General features: G+C 36.8%; 1 protein-coding gene across 1 annotated transcript in view; it reads right to left on the reverse strand.

Annotated features, from left to right (window-relative positions):
- Nucleotides 1-5,588: 5,588 nt before the first annotated feature.
- COL28A1 (collagen type XXVIII alpha 1 chain) overlaps nt 5,589-21,400 on the reverse strand; it is a 59,112-nt gene continuing 43,300 nt past the window's right edge. The window contains exons 26-36 of the mRNA XM_041466834.1: nt 20,348-20,416; nt 18,139-18,207; nt 14,626-14,694; nt 12,592-12,672; nt 12,466-12,501; nt 12,259-12,295; nt 11,407-11,961; nt 10,001-10,200; nt 7,753-7,969; nt 7,126-7,302; nt 5,589-6,476 (exon numbers count right to left, since the gene is read on the reverse strand). Of these exons, the coding sequence (XP_041322768.1) occupies nt 7,133-7,302; nt 7,753-7,969; nt 10,001-10,200; nt 11,407-11,961; nt 12,259-12,295; nt 12,466-12,501; nt 12,592-12,672; nt 14,626-14,694; nt 18,139-18,207; nt 20,348-20,416 (1,503 nt within the window). The 3' untranslated portion in view covers nt 5,589-6,476; nt 7,126-7,132. The remainder of the gene's footprint in view (nt 6,477-7,125; nt 7,303-7,752; nt 7,970-10,000; nt 10,201-11,406; nt 11,962-12,258; nt 12,296-12,465; nt 12,502-12,591; nt 12,673-14,625; nt 14,695-18,138; nt 18,208-20,347; nt 20,417-21,400) is intronic.

Raw genomic sequence — 21,400 nt, forward strand, 5'->3', positions numbered from 1 at the left:
AGGAGGTGGAGACTGTGGATTAACTGAATATCCTGAGTTAGCAGGGATCCACAAGGATCAAAGTCCATCTCCTGGTCCTGCACAGGACTAGCCCCAGGAGTCACACCAAGTGCCTGAGGGCATTGTGCAAATACTTCTTGAACTCTGTCAGGCCTGGTGCTGTGACACTTCCCTGGGAAGCATGTACCAGTGCCCAACCACCCTCTGGGTGAAGAACCTTTTCCTAATATCCAACCTAAACCTCCTCTGACACAAGTTTAGGCCACTCCCTTGTGTGCTGTCACTGGTCACCACAGAGAAAATCAGTGTCTACCCCTTCTTTGCATCTCATGAAGAAGCTGGAGACCAATGAGTGCTACTAGCATGTCATGAGTGTGAAAAATCAACATACACCTGAGGGTAAGAACGACCTGATCTTCATTGTGACTGTTTGAATGAATTTTACATCACAAATAACTTCCAGATGTGATAATAATGCTGCCCTCTCCCATTGTAGCTGTGTGATTAAGAGGTAGTGCTGGAGTGGGCTCCCGTTACAGAACAAGATGCCAGAGAAAAAAGTTTAAGATAAATAAAAGAAAAAATATCTCCCTGTGCAAAATGTACCAGTTAAAAAGAAAAGAAAGGAGTTTAGTGAGATGATGTTCTGAATGAAGCCTTGTTCTCAGGGCTGTAACCTCAGGAAGCTTTGCAGAGAATGGATGTGCTGGGCCATGGCTAGTTTGAGCTGACTGGAGGGGTGGGCTCAGCCTGTGCCCAGGTTGTGTCCAGGAGGGGTCAGACTGGGTGTGTCGAGGCACAACGCAAAAGCAGAGTCTGAAATCTTTACTGTTTCCTGCACCACTTTGGACACTGGCTCATGAGCTCTGGAGCCCTTCACTTTTTATTTATTGACTGATTGATAGAATTTTTTTCTTGATTTGCCAGATTTAGCTGTATTGCAATGGTTATAGATGGAGGGGGGTTCTGCAAGGGGATTCACAATTCACAAGGGGATTATGGGGTGTGTTGCTCTTTGGCTTTCATACTATGGTACAGTGCATACAAGCCCTTTTTACAGCTGTGTTCCTGCTTAGTGTAAATACCTTGGCCCTGCAATGCTCAGAATCTGGTTTGTGGAACATCCTGTTTACACAATGTTCAGGTTAAGCCAGTTTTAAAACAACTTATGAATTTCCTAAGGAGACCAAGGAGCAGCTACAGTGGTCTGTAGAAAATGTAGGTTTTGATATGAATTGAGAGGCAATTTAAGCAGCTTCTGCTGCTGAGCTGAGTTTTGGAAGTTGTTACTTTGATATTCCTTCTAAAAACCTGTTGATGTCTCACTGATTGTTTTACAGAGGCATTTTGTTGTTTTCCTCCTGGTGGCACTGCAGGATAACACTGTGGTCCTTGGGGCCCGGTACTGCAGCTGCATCATTTAAGATGCTGGGATATCTTCTTGCTGACACAACAAATTCTGTTATGCTTGACTTGAGGACCAGTACAACACCCTTGCTGCATGATAACCTATAACTTACTTGGTGGGACCTGTGTTGGATGGTTTTCTCCTCTGAAAAATGAAAGAGCTTCAACCAACTAATGAACCATAAATAAATCAGACACATCACTGAGAGTGTTAAAAAATCTTAAAAAAGCCTGACATATGACTGCTAAATCCTCAACAGCTCTGCTCAGAGTATGGCTTTCACTCAGACACGTTCACTTGTGTCCTCTAGAGCGTCCAACAAGTACTGTGACTTTTGATTGACTATATTGTATGGTTCATATGGAAAAAGAATGGAAGATTTCTACTTGGAAACATGTTTGTTCCCTTCAGGAAGAACATGGTGCTGCCTCCAGCACTGCCCTCATCAGTATACTTTCCAGTCATTACAGATACTGTGTATTTTGGCAGCCTTTGCCTCAAGTCACTTATGATCTGTTCAGTTACGTAGTGTGCAGACTAAAAACACCCAGTCATAGTCCTCTGAGGGAGCTTGAAATAAAAATATTAATCTTCAAACCCAGATTTTATATGTGAATCTCATTATGTGTTAATTAATTTGAAAATACTGCCTCTCTGGTCAGCAGAAATATATCTTACCTATTAATTTACAATGTAGTTAAGACTGATAGAAACTATCCTTTGAGAAAACATGATGCACTAGGGAGTTGCCCTGAATGAAGTAAGAAGTAGCTGAAATTACCAATTATGTCATGAATGTAATTCAGAAGAATTACTAGCTATTTGCTTTCCATGGAAAAATCTGTCCCCAGGCTCAATCCCCACACCCATGCCTGTGTGCTCAGCCAGCCCAAGGGGCAGCAGGCAGCAACCGGGCCACAAAATCCCTAAAATCCTTCATGCTTTCCAGTGCTGAGCATCTCCCTCCCCTGCAGCCTCCCTTTGCAGCCCCTACTTCTGAAGGCACATCCTAGAGGCCTTTCTGATTTGTTGATCGGTTTTTTACTGCTCTGGCAGCGTTTTTGTAAGTGTCCTGAAAGCTTTAAGCTGCTGAGACAGGAGCACCAGTCAAAATAATTCCAGCAGAATTTGGATTAGCTGAGTTATTTTAAAGCTAATCCAAAATTCTTTGGGGGTTTTACTCACATGTTGAGCTTGTGCTTGCCAGATTTATTCTTGTCAAAGCACTTATTGACCACTCTTTTTATAATAAGAAATGGTTTCTTTGTGTCCCAGGGCTAACCATGCCAGATGTTGGTGATTCCTTTTGCCAAACCAATAAAAAGCAAAAAATCTCCCTTCTCCCTCACTGTCCTCGTGTAGGGAGGTTACAGCTGCTAAAAGCAGGGGTTGTGGGACAATGGGCTCTCCTTCTTTAGTCTTACAAATTGCTCTAAAATAGGTCTTACATACATTAGAATGCCAAAATAGAAAATCTTTATGGATTACCTATTAGAGCATTTGTCTGAATTTCTACATGTTCCTGGTTAGGAAAAAAAGTCACACTTCAGTAGCATTGGCTCAAAATTTCAGTTTCATTTATCTCTAAAGCTTAGAACTGATTTTGTCTCATGAAAAGATATAATAATACTCCTGGAAGTAAAGACCCTTATATTTAAGGCAGTCTCAAGCAAACAAATCTAGTAACTAAATATAATTCATAATTCATATTTTGTTGTCTATCTACCAAGTATGGTAGCTGAGATGTCTGCTTATATTTGCCTGTGGAATTTCAAAACCTTGACCTGCTGCAGATTGGCTTCAGCAGCACCAGGAAGAGTTCTATAACTGGGTAGGTAAAAGTTCAGCCTAGGAAGACAAAAAATTATTCTAAAGAATGCTCGATAAGAAGCTGCAAGAGGAATAACAGTAATGTCTAAGATCTCAGTGTTGAACCTATAGTTTCTCATGTGTCAGCCAAAAAATTGCTCTACTTGCTGGTAGAGCTGGGGTGTCCCAGGCCACACAACTGCCCATAAACATTTTGACCCCTTCACTGAGGGGTGGAGGAGGAGTAGTTATTTGTTTTGCTAATAAAAAGAATCATCAGGTTACCTATGAGAACGTGTTTGTAGCTCTGTGCTGTGACGCTCTTGCAAGCTTTGGGAAGGGTATTCTGTATGTACAGATGGTATCAAAGGAGTTCAGGAAGCAACCAAGGAAAAGAAGTGTGGGAATGTGGCACCAAATCTATACCATCCATAAAATGTTTCTTTACAAATGTGGATTTTGGTCTCAGCCATGCTATCAACAGCATAATTTTTAATTAATCTTTTTCTTCTTCTTTATTTTCTTTTTTTTTCCATTTTTCTCTCCAGGGAATGTCTTTGATGGCAACTTCCAAATGAGAAAACACGTAAATTAGTTTTCCAAGGATGTTCAAAACGGCAGTGCAGGAAATGTTGCACATCTTCAGTAAATTTAGGGTAACAGAGAGGAAATTTGAAAATGTAAAAGGAACAGAGGAGTTTCAGACAGCAGACAGCAGGATGGTCAATACAGAGGCAGTGTTATTAATGTTTGAGTGAGTCCTAGGGACAGACAGTGAGCAAACTGGGTTAAGGCAAAAGATTAATTCTGTTTGACAGTTGTGAACAAGAGAGTGGTAGAGCTTCTCAAAGTGAAAAGCTGCTGCTGTTCTATGCTGAGCAAATTAAACACTATTTTCCTGTTAATTTTCTGAGTCTTTATCTGAACTCTTAGCATCAAGGATTTCAGAAAAAGAATTTATCTTATAATGATCAGTTCTATGGAAAAGTCTGTTATTCACTACTCTTAGCTTTTATGGCTTATAGCATTTGGCCTGGTCTAGCAGAAGATTTAAGGATTTAAGGATTAAACTATTCTAGCTTTTAAAATTTGCCCATGACAAAAATAAAGAGTTTGTTTGCCTGTGAAAACTGTAATTCTCTCAGCAATGATCTTGTATGATTTTACACTAGTCGGGAATAAAACAGCGAATGTTTGGCAAGCAGGGCCCTCTCCTGGTTTATTGCCCCATGACACCCTTGGGAAGGCAGAGCTGGGTGAGGAGACACGGGAACCAACGCTGCCAGTCCCTGCTGATGCAGACTTAGAGAAGAGTCCTTTCAGAAGACACTTATGTGCTTTTCCATGGTTTGCTAAGTATCAGAGCATACATTCAGAGTTTGCAGTCTGGAGCTACACAGAAAGACGTGAATAGAAAAGGATGTCCATTTCAGGATAATCTGATTTGAACAGCATACAACTAACTTTTAAAACAACCTTCTAGCCTTCACTTTTCCCTCTTTGCTACAAAAGGTTCAGTCAACTCTACATGAAAGTGGAAAATAAAGCAGTGGTCTTTTGTATAACACTGGTTTAACTGCATTAAAACAAGTCCCTGTATGCATGTTAAAGAGTAACTGCTTGTTTTATACCCTTGTTAAGTAACAAATGATGTCACTATTTGTACTTACTAAAGCTTCTCAGCTTTACCAGAAAGGTTTTCAAAAACTTTATAGAAGATATTGCAAACCCATAACCTACATCTTCATATTTATTCCCAAACTCATTATCCCTAGTATTTCTTAGACAGATGTACTTCTTTGTCTGGAGATCTGGAGCTGAACACAGAGCTGATTCCACCCTTGAAGCAACTGCCCAAGCAAGCATAATTAGAACAGTTTTGAAAGATCTTGCAGATTCCTAGTTTTTCTTGCAATTCCAGTGTGCTTTGCTGCTTTGAGTTTCCAGGTGCAGCTAAATGTAAAATGTTCCTGGTAGAAGTGGATCTTCATAGCATGCATAGTACAAGGTAATATCTTTCAGTTTTACTGTTCCATGTCAGACAGAAATTAATTGTGCCCTTGGAGGTTATTTGAATGATCACCTTGTTATTGTATAATCATAATTTTAGTTTTGACTATAAGAACAGGATGTTTTCTGGGGCTGCTCTCATTTTTTTTTAATTTCTAACTTGAAATTTATTTACATGGCCAGATTTTTGGGAGAAAAATTAAAAACTTTAAACTCTACTTCAAGCACAGCTTTCCACAAAATTAGGTTTGCATCCTATTTGTTGCAAAACAAGTTCATTTTGCAAAGTACATCCTGTAATTTATTTACAAATTGTGCAAGTAAGTGTTTGAACATATCAAGAGTTGTTTGTACTGCCTGTGCAGATTCTATTCTTCTGTTTACAAAGAAATAATGATGCTTGACTCTTTACCAGGTATTACTTCCCAATTTAATCACATTTGTTACTTTCAGTTTTAACAATGCACTCATACAGGGTTATGGCTAAAAGTAGAAACATTAATACACATCTTTCAGTGTTTTTCCCCTTTTTATTTTAGTAGCATATATTAGAGAATTAGAGGGAAATAACTCTTTTTTTTTTTTTTTAAACCCAGAGGCCCTGAGAAATTGAAATGTACTGACTAGCCTAAAGGACATGAAGAACCCAGTTTTTAATGTAATTCTGAATGAAAGTCCAACCTTTATAATTGAAACTATTATAATGATGTTAATCCAAGTGTGCTTTAATAATGGAAAAAACCCTCTCTTATTACCCATAGCTGTGTTACTTACATTCCAAAGAAGAACTCTAATCAATGGAAATCTTTATTTGTGTCTCTAAATGCTGTATTAAGAGTGCTAATTTCGGGAACTACTTACTATTGTTTAAATCTAGAGCATATTTTACTCTTCCATGAGACTAAGAGACCTTGGTCATTAAAAACCAAGTATAAACACTTTTGATATTTTACTCCTAAAAATAGAATCTCATTAGTCCCATGTGCAGTAGTATCAAATTACTACTAAATTTGGAGGGAAAAGGTATCTCCCTGTGTGTGTGTATGTGTGACTTCAAGTTATTGCTATGGTGTTGCAGTTAACATACATTATGCAGGAATCTGGTTAATGTGCAGAGAGTAGTGGGTAAAGCAATAAAGCACAGCAGTAATAATTTCAAGCTAACACATTATTTTGGATTCTTCTCAGTCAGTTCTTCCTCAGTACACATGAACTTCCAGCTTCAAGAGCTCCCAACAGAAGTAATTTTCTAGAATAAATAAGAAATTGTTTCATTTTCCTGAAAAGTTTTGAAAAACACGCTCTGTAGCTCAATAAAATTTTCCTATACTGAAAGTTGAAATAGAGTATTTAATGTAAGTTATTTGGGATAAGTTATATGGCTTTTGTAAAGGCAGTTATGCACTACTGATAAGAAAACTCTCTGAAGGCCATGCCTTGCTCACCAAGCATAGGTATCAAAGATAGCCAGTACAGTCTGACATGATTACCAAAATGTAAGGTCCCTCCCCAAAGGAAAATCATAGATTTGAGAAGGACAGCCTTGTAAGTTGTGAAAAGAATAAAACTAAAAAATGGGATAAAGAGTCAGTGGAGAGATGTCACTGAAAGATGGATGCCACAGTCTGTCCTACTCAAGATAAGCGATCTAGAGAAGTGAGTAAACAGGGAGGTAACAAAGTTGGAGCTGGTGACAGTACTGTGTTCCTCTAAAGCAGTTAAGTACCAGTAGTAAAGTAGTAAAGAAAAGGAGTGACTGCAAGAAATGGCAGAAGGGCCTTGTGATATTGACTGCATAGGCTATGAGTTGAAAAGGAAAACTGAGTTTTAATTAATATAAAACAAAACATAAGCAGGAAAAGAGGTGGTTGAGGGAGGACTGGAAGGAGACAACTTACTTATTCATCAATCAACACAGGTTTCTCGACATTCTTTTTCCGTTTCAAATCTATTGTTGTTACCATTACAACCTCCATACCAGAACTGGCCACAAGAATTTCCACTCTTGTCATAAAACCATTTCACCACATAGTTCCAACAATCCCCTGGTTTCATAGGTTCCAAGCACCTTGGATCTGAAAGTGCATCAGTAAAAGTTAGCTTTTTTTTTGGATTCTGGGAATAAGTTATGTTATCTTAGAAGTACCTCCTTCAGTAAGAAAAGCACCCCTTTTGTTTTCTTTCTTGTAGTGCCTGGCCAAATTCCACTTCCATTAATGACTTACCTGAACAGGCCTAAAAAAATGAAGGATTAGTTGGAAGTAAGACTGCCTAAATCCTGATGCAAGAATCAAGCTGCTATTTAAATACCTAAGCAGCGAGTTGGTACACATGCATATCATCTGAGCCCAAAAATCTGTCTCTGACTGTGTGTGATGTCTGTAGACAGAGCACCCAGAAATACAAAAAGTAAAATCTAAATTATATTGGAAGACGGAGTGAGGGTTTGCTTATCTTTCTTTTTTTTTTTTTTTTTCTGGTACAGACTTGCTACCCAGAACCTGCAGACAGTATTTATTACTCACTTTTAGGGCTTCTTGCTATCTCCGTTTGCCATGGAGCTGGCTGGTGACGTTCAGTAGCAGTTCCACCAACGAAAGGATTGACAACTGGACTCGGGGGTCTGATTTCAGATATGTTATAAACTGGGGGAAGTGTCGATTCTCTGTGAGCAGAGGTGGTCACACTGTGGTCCTGAGCAGATGGCAGAGGTTCAGTGTATGTGGACTGCGTTGGACTATGCTGCAAAAGGAGTCAAAATCTTAAAATTCTGTCTGGGCATGGATGCTATGACAAAAACAAATTGATAGAATTATGCAGGAAACTTTTGCTAAACAGTGTGTGAAAAAACACTATTAAAAGCAGATTGGTTACTGTAATTATTTGGTATGGAGTAATAATTTCCTGACCATGAGAGCATGATGAAAAGGCAAATTAATGCCTCTGATTTAGCCACTAAGCTGAATTCATTCAATTTAAGCTAAATTCCGGTCACTACTTAGTCTGCAATACAAATAGAACAAAAAATGGGAGCAATTTTTGGGTAAATCACTGCTGCTTAACATCTAGTACACTCACTGGGCATGATCTGACATCTTCAATCTATTCTATTTCTGGTTAACAGCCAGTTGCTAATCATTAGAATTTTAGAATTTACCTTGATAGAAGTGTTAAACAGTCAACCCTGCTCTTCAAATTGCAACTATTATCTAAAGATCTGCCGAATATTTTAGTATATTCAAGAAGATTTGCAAGGTCCTTAGTACAGTATAGGAAAAACAACTGCCTTAATCAGACATTGACTGAGAACAGAAAGGAATTTGATGCTATTCAATATCTTCCCATTTACAGACCACCACTGACAAAGTCAATTTAAGAAAACTCTTCAGAGTGGTTGGAACTCAGTCTAGGTGAAATGTAAAGGTGCAGACAATTCATCCATCCAGTCCTTTGAATTTTGCATTTCTTCTCTAGGTCTGCAAAAAGACTGTGTTTATTTATGATAGTAATTCAACAGTTTGAAGATTTATCCATAACAACAGCCAGCCAGAACCAAGTGTGTGAGCATCTAATACTATCTCACATATCTATGAACCTACCTAAGAATCCTTTCTGATTCTAATCACATGTTTTATAAAATCAGCAATATCTATGTTTTCATTTATTTTTCTTAATAATATGTCAATAATATAGAATGTCAAAACTGATCCTCAGTGTCTCACAGATCTGTCTAGATATATTATAAGACCAAAACCTAAATTAATCACACTTAACAAAGGAGCTCTTATTCTTGGAAATTAACCTAGGTTTTGAAAGTGAATTATTCAATTATGAATGATATTATATAAACAATACTACAAGGATTAATAGTAGGTAATCCATTGGCTCCTCCACAGTAAGTCAGTAATATTTATTGATCTGTAATCTGTATTCAGTTAATATTTGAATACCAGTATCATGGTCTGCTATATCTATTCCATGCAGCTACAGAGGTTTGTACATCATATATTTCAACCAGTTTATCCATCTGGTTATAAGGACAAGCAAAGCTCATCTTGTAAAGCTCCAAGTTTTTATTGATTATTTTAGGTAAAGCAATGCCCTAAAGAGTTGGCAAATATCCTAATCTGTTGCTCCAACAGTGGCTGAAAAACACTGGAGATCTAATAAGGAAGCTAAGGTGATCCACACCTGCAGAAAATGTCACATATTGCATCAAAGCTCTCCCTGTCCTGTCTGTCTGTGCAGCAGCACTGTTTTGGAGGGAAGAACCTCAGTGCAGGTCAGGAGAAATTTAAATCTGGAGAACAAAGAGTAACAAATAAGGAGTCCTAGAAGTACAGCCCAATGTGGAAAGTGAAAGAACACCAAAGGCTTAATAACTTGGAAATATGGCTGGGAACAACCTGGAAAGTGAGTGACCATGACAAGAAGCAATGTACTAACAATCAGCTTGCACATAAATAAATGTCTTATCTACTGTACACCTGCCACAATAGAAATGTAAGAGTTTTAACTCACTTCTAAAATTAATAAGACCTACAAAAAAAACGTAGTATTTATTGCAACCAAGAGGCAGCATTGCCCTATTTCTTTTGTAAACATTTGTTCTCAACAAATAGGTTCACTCTAACTTGAAAAGATTTTTTCAAACACTTTGGTCTAGTCAAATAACATGTTATTTTCAGATTAATATGTGAATAAATGGTTAAATAAAGAGGGCAAAATATTCAAATAAAGACATATATTTAAAAAACATTTGACAACTCTTACTTGGTTACTCATGGGGTTGCTATCTCCTTCTGTAGGAAGCATATCAATCTCTGAAGTGGTCACTTTAGGTAGCAGGCTATTAGCATCCTTCCTGGCAATTTCAGATTCCAGACTTGGAGAAGGAGATAAAATATTGTATTTTCTGGTGTACGCTGCAGACTCATTCTCACAGATTTTGGTGATCAGTTTATTTTCAAGAACTGAAAAGATTAATGAAATAATGACATTTTTAAAGGGTATGAAAAGAAGTCACAATGATTCAGAACAAGATTTTACTGCAGTATTAGCTCTAAACTTTTAATTACAGTGACTTGTGAAAGACCATCTTTTGTAGTTATATCAAAATGCAAATGATAAGTAATAAAGTAACACAGTCTCTGAACTATTTTATTTTAGTGCCATGTTGTTCTTTTTAAGACAAAACAGATAAATATATCAAGTCTCTCTAGGAAATAAAAGTCATAGCAGAAAAGAGAATAACAGTCAAAAAATGAGGGTGAAGGAAAGGAAGTATTTACACATGAGAAAGAAAAAGAAAGACTGGGCAACAGTTTTCTACTTATTTGTAAAACCAAAAACACCAGTGACTGGGAATATTTTTATGTTGAATGCTGGAGTCTGAGTCAAAGCCTTAAATTTAATTGCAGTGGGAACCAGACCTTAGCTTGGATTTTTCTTAATGCCTTCAATCCAGACTTAACTTCATTCACAATTCAGCATAGCAAAATAAGTTTATGCTCACAAAAAGTATAGGCTGGTCTACATTTAGTCTAGATCAATGTACCTTTTTTTTTTTTTTAATGGGTCATTATAGATTTCCTCTGGATTTTCTCCTGATTTCACCCATAGCCACAGATATTTTTCAAGCAACATACATTGAAATATACCATGTCTATCACATCCCATTCCCTTTGTTTGTGGCTTCACCATTTTCCCCCTGAAACTAGGGTGAAAGCAAAGGTTTCCTTATGGCTTTCAGGGAAAAAAAAAAGAAAGAGTCCTTGCAAGAGAAAGTGGAGGGATTCCAAGAAGGGAAAGACCCAAAAGAAAGAGAGAGAGAGAGTTTGAGATGTTACATCAAAGTGGAAGGAAACCTGCATCTCTCCAGGATGAAACTATGGCCAAGAACAAAAGGACTCTGAAGCAAAGCTGATGCAATCTCTCACAAAAGAAGAGTATCCCAAAGAAGACCTGGGCTTAGAAAACTGATGTTCATTGTGGTTTATTGCTTCTGCAAGAGGTAGAAAATTTGGCCAAGGTTTCATTTGACCGAAGATGATGCGAAACAAGAGTGAGCTTTATCTAAAAGAGAAATAAAAGGTGCCACTCAGCAGGCTGCCTTGCCTGGCCATGGGAGAGGCCCAACATGCTTTCCAGTTTCCTCTTTCTGAAATAGTTTCTTTTACCTGAAAGTGTTACGAAGTCGTCTATCTGGTAAACATGCTCTTCATCAGGGTCTGTTGCAATGAGCTGCATTTCTTTCAGGATGTCATCATAATGAGGATCAGTCCTTTGTACAACCCCAATGACAAATATCTCAATATTTGTAGCATGGGCCTCTCTCACAATAGTGTCCAGCCGTACTTTATCCCGACTGTCCGCCTGTCCATCCGTTATTACAACAGCCACCTTCCTTACTGCCGGGCGCGCTGCCTGGAATAAGTGGATGGCTTCTTGGATAGCAGAAGCGGTGTACGTGCCTTCTCCTAAGTAGGGCATCTTGTCAACAGCTGATTTCAGGTGCTCTTTGTTTGTGTATTGCTTCAGAGAAGACACCAGGTCCACTCTGTGGCTGAAGTTGATAATGCCAATGCGGCTTGTAGCTTGGCTGGCCGAAATCTTGTCAATGAATGTTTTCATAAAAGTTTTGATAATATTGAAGTTATCTGGTCCAACACTTTCTGAGCTGTCAATGACGAATATTAGTTCCAGTGGCGTTGTTCTACATTTGATACCACAACCTAGGATAATCATTTCAGACATTTTATTAGAAACCACCTTCAAAAAATGAATTTAACTCATATATCAGATTTAGTCAGTTAAAACTCAATTAATGAATTAATTTCTAGTTACTGGTACTGATCACAGAGACAGAGCTGGACCAAATTACTTCAGGTATAGTACTGGCAACATAGTGAACATTGTTTTCATATCAGTGGTATCCTGACACACAAACATGCAGAGGAAAATCCATTCAGTCAATATAAATTCACAGTGTTTTATAAGAACTAGGTTTTTTCCCATACTGGAATGCTTACCACATATTTCATTGATAAGTCTGATAACATCTTCTCTCTGAAAAAGAGTTGTGTGTTCTAGTGTTAAGAATGCTGAAATATTTATTAATTTACAAAAATGCAGGCAGTGCAATATCTCATAAACAGCCTTGTGTAAGATCACATAACCTTTAAATAATTTTCCCAGATAAACTGCTATTGCTTCAAATAATATATTTACCTACTTACCGAAAGACCAGGTTCACCTTTTCTTCCTCCAGATCCCTGGAAATGTGTAGAATGATATACTTAACAAAAGCCAAATTTGTCCAGTTTCTACTCTGTAAATTTAAGTAACATGAAAATGTGTTTTACCTTTGGCCCTGGAGGTCCTGGGTCTCCAATCTCTCCTTTGGCACCTTTACTCCCTGTATCACCTTTATCTCCATAGTCTCCCTAAGTTAAAACCACTGTATTAAATACAGTCATAGCTCCAGTTTTGTTGATTGTCAGAGCTGGAAGTAAGGTTCAATGAGCTTTAAAGATAAATTTTCTGGCTCTTTTGGTTTTTTTTAAAATTAATAATTTCTGTTGTATGTATTATAAGGAGAATATCTGAAAGCAAGCTCCCAGAGAAAGCAAAATGGGCAGTAAAAGCATCTTTAAGACATTTCTATGCAAAATTACCTTCGTTCTGGAGGGGGAGTAAAGACATCTGTATGCAAATTGCAAGAATATATAATGTTTGCTGTGCTTCAATTTTCTTGAACTCTGAAACAATGTTTATACTGGACTTATGCTAATTTATATTTAAGGAGAGATAACCACCTCAGACCAGTCACTGTGCTGAAACTCACACCAGCTCTGCATAAAAGCCAAATGAAAACCTGTGAGCCTTCAAAGGACAATGAAGAGGTGTGCTTGGACTGTTAAATCCATGGGAAAATACAATGTTCCACATTTAGAAGCAAATTTGCAAATTTTCCCTCAACTGACTAGACCTTTTTTGACTTCCAAAAAAAAAGTGAGTTCTACATTATGAGACAATTTTCACATAATGCAGGTATGAAACATCATAAATAAGACTCAGGGTCTAAATTAGACTTTTTTTCAAGAAGAAGATTGTGCAGGACAGATTTTTTACTTTTCTCTGGAAATTATAACCAGCTTACATTCCACTTGAAATTTTAAAGCTTATAAATTTATCTAGATTACTGTCCATTTTGATGTTATCCCTATTGCCCAGCCAATGGAATCATAGGGGTAACTCCTGTGTTACAGCCTTCACTGGTGATTGTTACCAATTTCAAAGAACCCTTTTGACTTTATCAATCTGATCTTATTCAAACTGGTGTAAATTTGGAAATTGTAAATAGTTCCTCCACAGCATTAAGAAAACCAGTTTCAACTAAGTAAGGTCTTGGAAGAGAGTTCTTACTCTATTCCACAAAATCATAATATCCAACAAAGGACATTAGTTTCCATTACCAATCCATTAATTGAATCTAACATCACTGAAGTTAACGTCAACATTAATAATAACAGAAAAGCAAATATTATTTGCTGGCTGTGGTGGTGTTACTACTTTCTTACACTTAAATATACTAAAACCTGATCTTTTTGGTACATATACAAAATTCCTGCTGAACTAAACCATTCCTTATCATGTGTGTCAAGTCTGCTATATTAATAGCAAACAGAAAAGTGAGTGTTTGGAGAGATTTACCTTGGGTCACAAAGATTAGTCAATATACAAGATGAATATGACGATCAGTGAAAATATTCCAATTATTATTATTATAATATTGTGGCATTTGGAATGTGAGAGAAATAGAACTAGGAGGCAGGAATTTGAATCTGTGTGAAAGAGCTTGATATTCACATGAAAACTCCCAAGCAGTTAGATGTGAACAGCTAAGTGTAGGAAATTCTCACAATTTTTATAACAAGCAGGAAGTTATTCAGTAAGGAAAGATTCAAGCTTGGGCTTCAACCATTGTAGAAAAAAACAAGCCAAGTAAAGCAAAGCCCTCAAATGACACTAATCATAAAGCAATTACTTTTTTTTTTTTTTTTTTTTTTTTTTTGTCAGAGCCTGGCAAATAAAAGGACATTTTGTAATACCTGAAAAATATGAAAAATATGAAAAATAAATTAATACATAATTTTAATAACTTAGAATTATTCTCCTGCTAATGGGTATGACCACATTCCAGATCCTACTTTGTAATCTGATCCTTAATGACCATTAGGATTTTCACAGACTTCAAAGCTGACAATTAGTAGGTACTCACCATGCTAGCTCTATAAGGTAATGTCTTCTGCTTCTCTTCAAAGACCTGTCACACCAAATAACCAATAAAGGAAGAAAACCCTCTTATCTTTCCTTACTGCAAACCTAGGATTTACCTTTCTTCCAGGAAGGCCATTTCCTACTGATCCCTTTGGTCCAGGAAGACCTTTACTTCCTTTTTCTCCCTGAACAAAATATGAAACTTAAGTTAAAGGAAAATTAATGTAAAATCTATGCTGTTTCTATTCACTTTTACACATTTGTACTATGCAATGAAGCACAAAATTTTCAAGACAAAAATGGTCTAAGGTTGGAGAAATAAGCAATTGGGTATTATTCAGAACATACATGAGAATCTTATAATGCATATAATGAAGAATTTATTCCTGATTAATTTAATAAAAATTTGTCATTCCACTGGAAGAGATGAAAGATAAAAGTAATTAGGTAGTATTAGTATTAGGTAGATGCTGGAGACTGAAAAACAGTGGATAGCTGATCCACCAGGGGGATTTCCTGTAAATAGGAAATACTCCTAAGCTGATGGGATGCAGAAGGCAATTTATTTCACACTGTTATAGGAACTCACAGTAGCTATTTAATCTAATTTCCTTTAAGTCACTTTTTAGCAGGATTGTGTTTCTTGGGGCCCTCATTTAGGTATTAATGCAAATGGCTTTTAAACACAGTGAAACAGTGTGCCAGTTTGTTTCAAGGCTTGCTGTTCAGCCCTGGGACAGTCTCTGATTAACTCCTCTGCAGGTCTGCAGAGCACATACATATGAACTAAAATCAGGATATACTGTGTATTCCAGTAGTCCTTCACTAGTAATAAATGTCAGACCAAACAAAATGGTGCCATTTTTAACTGCCCATTTGACATTGTTATAATGGTGTTGAGGCAATAAAAACTGAATGGGACCTATTGTTCTAAGTAAACTCATACCCATACAGCTGACATTTCTCACAAGCACACATGTGAGTTTCATCCTTTAAAACATCAACCACAGAACCAAATCCTCCTTCCTCTACTTGTGCAACAAGTATCAATCAGCATTAAAAAGGTTTAGCATAGATTCCATAACAGTACACTTAGTAAAATCCAAGATGTGTGCTGTATTAATTTAAAAATATTTATGGCTTTGACAGTTTAATTCATGTACATAATAAATTCAAACCTGACCACCAGTATTACCAAAAGGAACTGAGAGTAGATCTAAGAATGTCTAGACTGTGGTTTTGAAAGGGAACCAAGCATAAAAAAAATCTGTGAATATAACTATCAACATAAAGTAACTTGAAAAGCAACTCATTTTTGGCATTCCATTCTTACCATACGCAGACCGAGATCTCTCTCTTTATATAAAAAAAATACTTGGAGTGATATTGGTAGCTAATGTGCAGGAATAGAGTAACTTTAATCTTATGAAGAGTGGCCAAAAAGAATGAAGTTTGATACGTGAAGAAATAGGAGGACAAAATAGACAAAAGTCAACAAGCATTAGTGTGTGGAGGAAACTGGCATTACCAGAGCAAGCCAGTTGCAAAAGTTGCTCAGAAACAAGCTGTTCCTAAGAATTATATAAAAATAATTATGATTTTTAAAAGCAATTGTTAAGGGAAGAAAATAGAAATGGCAAGACCAATCATACCTACACAAGCCATGGAATACTACAGAAGCAACAGCAGCTGAGTTTGATCCACCATATCATTACAGTTTTGTTTTCAAACCCAAAGACATTTCATAACCAGGACACCTTACTTTCCAGCATCCCTAAATTTCACAGCCTTGTATTGAAATGTGCCTCTGTTTGACGGTGTGTCAGTGAACTGTGTTCTTCCACTGGAAAGCTTCCATAATGAAACTGAGTTCTCTACACTAGTAAAACATGCTTTAGGTATTTTTCCATAGCAATGCCAACGTTCAGACATACATCTGTGTGTATCTAAAGACATATAGAGAGAGAGAGATGGGGAAGAGAGAGTGTGTGAGAGAGAGAGAGAGAGGAATGGGGGGAGGGAGAGGGAGAGAGAGAGGTGTAATATATTACACTGAATATATTTTGGGTAACCCTTATCTTCTCACAGGAACAGAAAATTATTGTATAATCTGCATCTTTTTTAATGTATCATCAGATGCGCTTGATTGCTGAAACATTTTTGTCCAGAATGGCAATTGTGCTTTTATAATTAACCTCACATACCCATAGAATCAACAAAGATATATCTCAAGTATTAGATTCTGGAAACTCAGCAGAAATTGTTATTAAAGGCAGACAGAAAAGAGTTTTCCTGTACCGTAAAGTGATACAAAGATGGCAAGAATTTTTCTCGGTTTCAGAAGAATAGAGCAAAGAGCCCATGGAGATTCAGCAAACAGGAAGAAAAGAAAATAAGGAGTTTCCTATGTCCTCACATTAAAATGTGTATTAGCTTTTGATTACTGATAACAATTTATACAGAGCCAAATTGCAAACAGATCAGAAACAAAGGTCTAGACAGTCATGACTCTTAACCATCTGGAGATCTCTGTCTAGCAAGTCTGGAAACAGGATAAATCAGAAATTATAAAAGGGAGTTATATAATAAGGGAAAAGAAAGAACATAATAAAGTAGATTTTTATGCTATGAAATACCTCAGTGAAAAAAAAAGAAGAACCCTCTGCAGAATAAAACCAGAAATGATGGAACGCAAATATAAAAATAGAAGACATTGAAGATGTAATCAAAGCAAGTTGTGAACAAAATAAATTCTGAAGGAATCTCTGCTTTTCTGGTAAAGCTTGTATGATATAATTCCATGATGGACCAAAGAAAGATTCTTCTCTGAATCATTTTGCAAACAATATACATTTTCATAAATGTGTTTGTTTCAGAATGTCACTGTTTTCCAATGAAGACCTGTTTGCCTGTGAATTCTCTGATGTTTTTAGTATCTACAGCCAAAATCACAGTATGAAGGGGCACCTTTTCTAACCAAATTAGAACAATACTCCTGAGCACAATATCTAGGGAAATATTCAATCATATGCTCAATTTTAAGCACACTGATTTAAGGAAAATAGGAGAAACTTGAGTCGTTCTCCACTGGAGCCTCCAGTTTTAATAAATTTTTCCATGCATATATGACAAGGCAATTTAACAACTGAATGCTCAGAATATGTTGTCACGTTTGTGTTTCTCCTTTTAAGGAGAGAACTCATGGCTGGAACTGGGTGACTAAAAACCCAATTAAGAGTATGTGGGAGACTGTCTAAATTCATTTACATTCCTACATGCGTTTAACTTACTTTGACACTGCCTTTTACAAATTACTGCCTTTTACAAGTGCAACCCAGAGAAAACTATGGATCTAAGCAAATCAACAAGATGTGTCAGAGATAAGCCTTTTGTCTCCAGGTTAAATATATTTTTAATTACAAGAACAATAGGAGAGCAATTGGATGAAAACAATACTGAAAATCCAGCAAATAAAGTAAATATTGCATATTTTATGAATATACAAATTAAATGTAAAATTAATATTTGCACGAGTTCACTGATTTTGTGACAAAGATGGAAAGAAGACATTGAATCTCTTTGAGAAACAGTTTGAGAAATTGAACAGATATCACATTAACCTGGATTACCTTGTCTCCTTGTATACTGATGCCAGGGGGGCCAGGTAGACCAGGCAAGCCTTTACGTCCCATAATACCCTGGAAGAGTCAGTAAAGGAAAAAAAGAATGATTAGGAGGTAAATTTCTGCTAACACTAGGGAAATAATCCCAAAGTCACTGCAAGCAAAAGAAGTAAAACCAGGTCAAAGATTCTAGGTTTGATTCTTCTTTGGTTTATCATTTCTCACTGCGAGTCTTAGTAATTACCCTTGGCAAATTCTCAGGAAAGCAAAGGAACAATTAATTTGAAAATAATCAAAGAATAAAATTTACTCATAGCATAGAGTGATATTCTCCTCATTTTTCCCTACACAGAAGACAGCAGAAACCATACTTACAGAACAGCTTCATGCAACCACAAAAGAGAGGCACAACAGCAGAGGCACAAAGGACCAGAGCTGTAAAGCCTACTGTAAGTCAATCTGCCAGGTATTTTAGCTAGTTCTTTGGCACTGTGGGCATATGCCAAGCTCCTGAGGTGCCACAGTCTCTAGGAGCTCCAGTCATTCAGAAAATCCTAAGTGGGAAGGGATGAGAGAAAAGCCAAAGCAGCGTCTGCTGATTTGTATCAATACAGTCAAAGCCAGGTAGGGCCCTTATGTTTGCACGCAGGCTAATCTAACATTTCAAAGTGACCAAGTGAAGTGTATCTTTCTGATTACATCAAAACTAAATTATTGATTATCCTTTTTTAAAAAATTCATTTTTAATTGAAAAACTTTTCAAAATTTGATAAAGCTTCATAAAGGCTTCTGTCAAACTCAGGTTTGACTTTTGATTACTGTCTTATCATAAATAATCACTGTGTTCCAGTACAGTAAGTATAAATCATTCAGTGGTATGTATATTACCTAGATTTTGTAAATGTTGAATATTTAGGTAGAAATACAAGAAAATGTGGTCATCATGAAATATAAATTTATAGTTCTAAATATTTAACTTCTAGATGTTAGTGATGTTTGAAAAGTCATCATTATCATCTCCGGAGACATAAAGTTTGTCACAAGTTTTCACAAAATCTCTTGCAAAAAATACTCTTCATATATATAAATACATATCTATATATATATATATTTATGTATGGATCATCTCAACCACAAAGCCTTCTCTTTGCCCAGCTGAACAATCCCAGTTCTCTCAGCCTTTCCTCATAGGAGAGGGACTACATACACTTCCTCACTCTTGAAAACAAAATATTGTTTCCCCACAGAGAACACATCTTTCCTTCTCACAGGCTTTGTGGAAACAGCACATAGTGTCACACTAGGATTTTGACATTCAGTCCAAACTTACTCTTTTCAAACAGGCTGTGCCAGGATGATTTACCAAAGCACTGAAATTTTTGCAGCTTTCAGAAAGCAAGATAAAATCAGACCCATCCTGGAAAAATATTCATGCCCTGTCGTTCATTGCACATCTGGTGTTGGTAATAGCAATGTTTCTTCATTCCCATACTAGTTTATACAAAATGGCACTGGAGGGTTCTGTTACTCTCTGCTATTATGTAAAAAGTTACAAAGGCGTATCTTTAAACTATCAGAAAGTGGAAAAATACACACAATGTTTCTCCTCACTGCCTTTGTAAAAATAATCGATGGATAAACCTGTAATAAAGAAATCCAGGCAAGTACTGATTTTTTTTTTTCTTATCAGTATGTAATTTTTTAATTATAAATCACTTTAGTGAATGGAGAAAAAATTGCTTAGATGTTGCATGCTGGTTGCTTATAGAATTAACTTTTTTTTTAATATTTCTTTCCTAATGGTTTTAATGACAAAATCTATTTGATTTAATTTGATTGAGCAAAAATTGCAAACATGAAATTCACATTTAATGTATTTTCCAGCACAAAAGAATATCTTGGAAACAGGATAGATACAAGCAGAAGAAATGCATCATTTAGCTAATTTACCAGCCTGATAGCTCTGTTCAGTCTCCAGATGTAATCTTATAAAGTTTAGCTGAAAATGCAATTTTCATCCCATTAGTATTCTTCCTAATCCAGTTGGTAGAAGTGTATGGTTAGTGACCACGTTTACATGCTTGATTTCCCCTATTTCTCCTGCACCAAAGTAAATCAGTAACTGATGAAGATTGTTTGGTGCCTGAGAGATCAGGGTCTGGCTGCCAGCATCAACAAAAGAGCACAAAAAACTTCAACATGGCATCATACCAACCTTGGGACCCATGTGTCCCCATCCTGGAGGCCCCGGTGGCCCAGGATCGCCTTTAATTCCACGTTCTCCCTGAAAATAGTCACAGAATGTCAGTCATCACCTAGCAAATGTTACATCTTCCATCCACTTATGAAGCAGTCAAACTACTGAGTTTAAAAAACAAGCCAAATAAATGCTACATAAATAAACAGCTGCTTTGTACATAGGTATTAAAAAAAAAAAGCCCAAAGTACAGGCACCCACATCATTTAAGCTCTAGGTGAAAAACATTATTTCCCTAGCAAACATCCATGTGATCAAAATCACCAACTGAGTTAGGACTCTACTTTGCAGGCTTATCAGCTCCAAAAAAAACAAAAGTTTTCCCATCACATTTTGGAATCACCAGTGTTTTCCCATCACATTTTGCACGGTCTTACCAGGATGGACAGGGAGCTTACTAGTGGAACTGTGACCATGATGCTCTTAACTGATACTGTGCTTGTTCTGACACTAGAGAAATTCATCATCCAGAACTGTCAAATTTAGGCATTTATGTAAACTAAATGAATTTTAATAGCATCAATATAGATTAATAAAAAGAACAGCACCCTTTCTTTTTTCAAAAAAGCCCCAATGTACATAGATTTACCTTGATTTCTGGATGAGATAAGGCTTAAGTGATATACTCTGCCTGTGCTTCTGCTTGTCTGTGTTCATTCTCTTTTTTAGTTCCAGTATATTTGGAACTCATCAGTTGATTTCATACAAATGGATCAGAAATGTACAGGCCTTCATATTAATTTTCAACAGTTTTGGTGATAGTTGGAGGCTAGGCAATGGAGACAACTTTTTGACATTGTCGATTTATGCTTCTACTGAAGAAAAAAGAAAATGCAGAGGGGACTCATCCCTCAACCATCAGGCAGAGAAAAGGCAGCAGCCTTCTGGTGAGGAGAAAATGAGGGTAACAGAGAGCCTGGTCCTGCCCCTCATGCTGCAGACAAGCCCAGCAAAGGAGGTGGGGAGTCAGGGGACATCAGTGATAAAGAGCATTCACAGGGCAGTTTTGTT

The sequence above is a fragment of the Pyrgilauda ruficollis genome, unplaced genomic scaffold, assembly GCF_017590135.1.
Source record: "Pyrgilauda ruficollis isolate IOZ18807 unplaced genomic scaffold, ASM1759013v1 scaffold2, whole genome shotgun sequence".
In the NCBI taxonomy this organism is placed as follows: domain Eukaryota; kingdom Metazoa; phylum Chordata; class Aves; order Passeriformes; family Passeridae; genus Pyrgilauda; species Pyrgilauda ruficollis.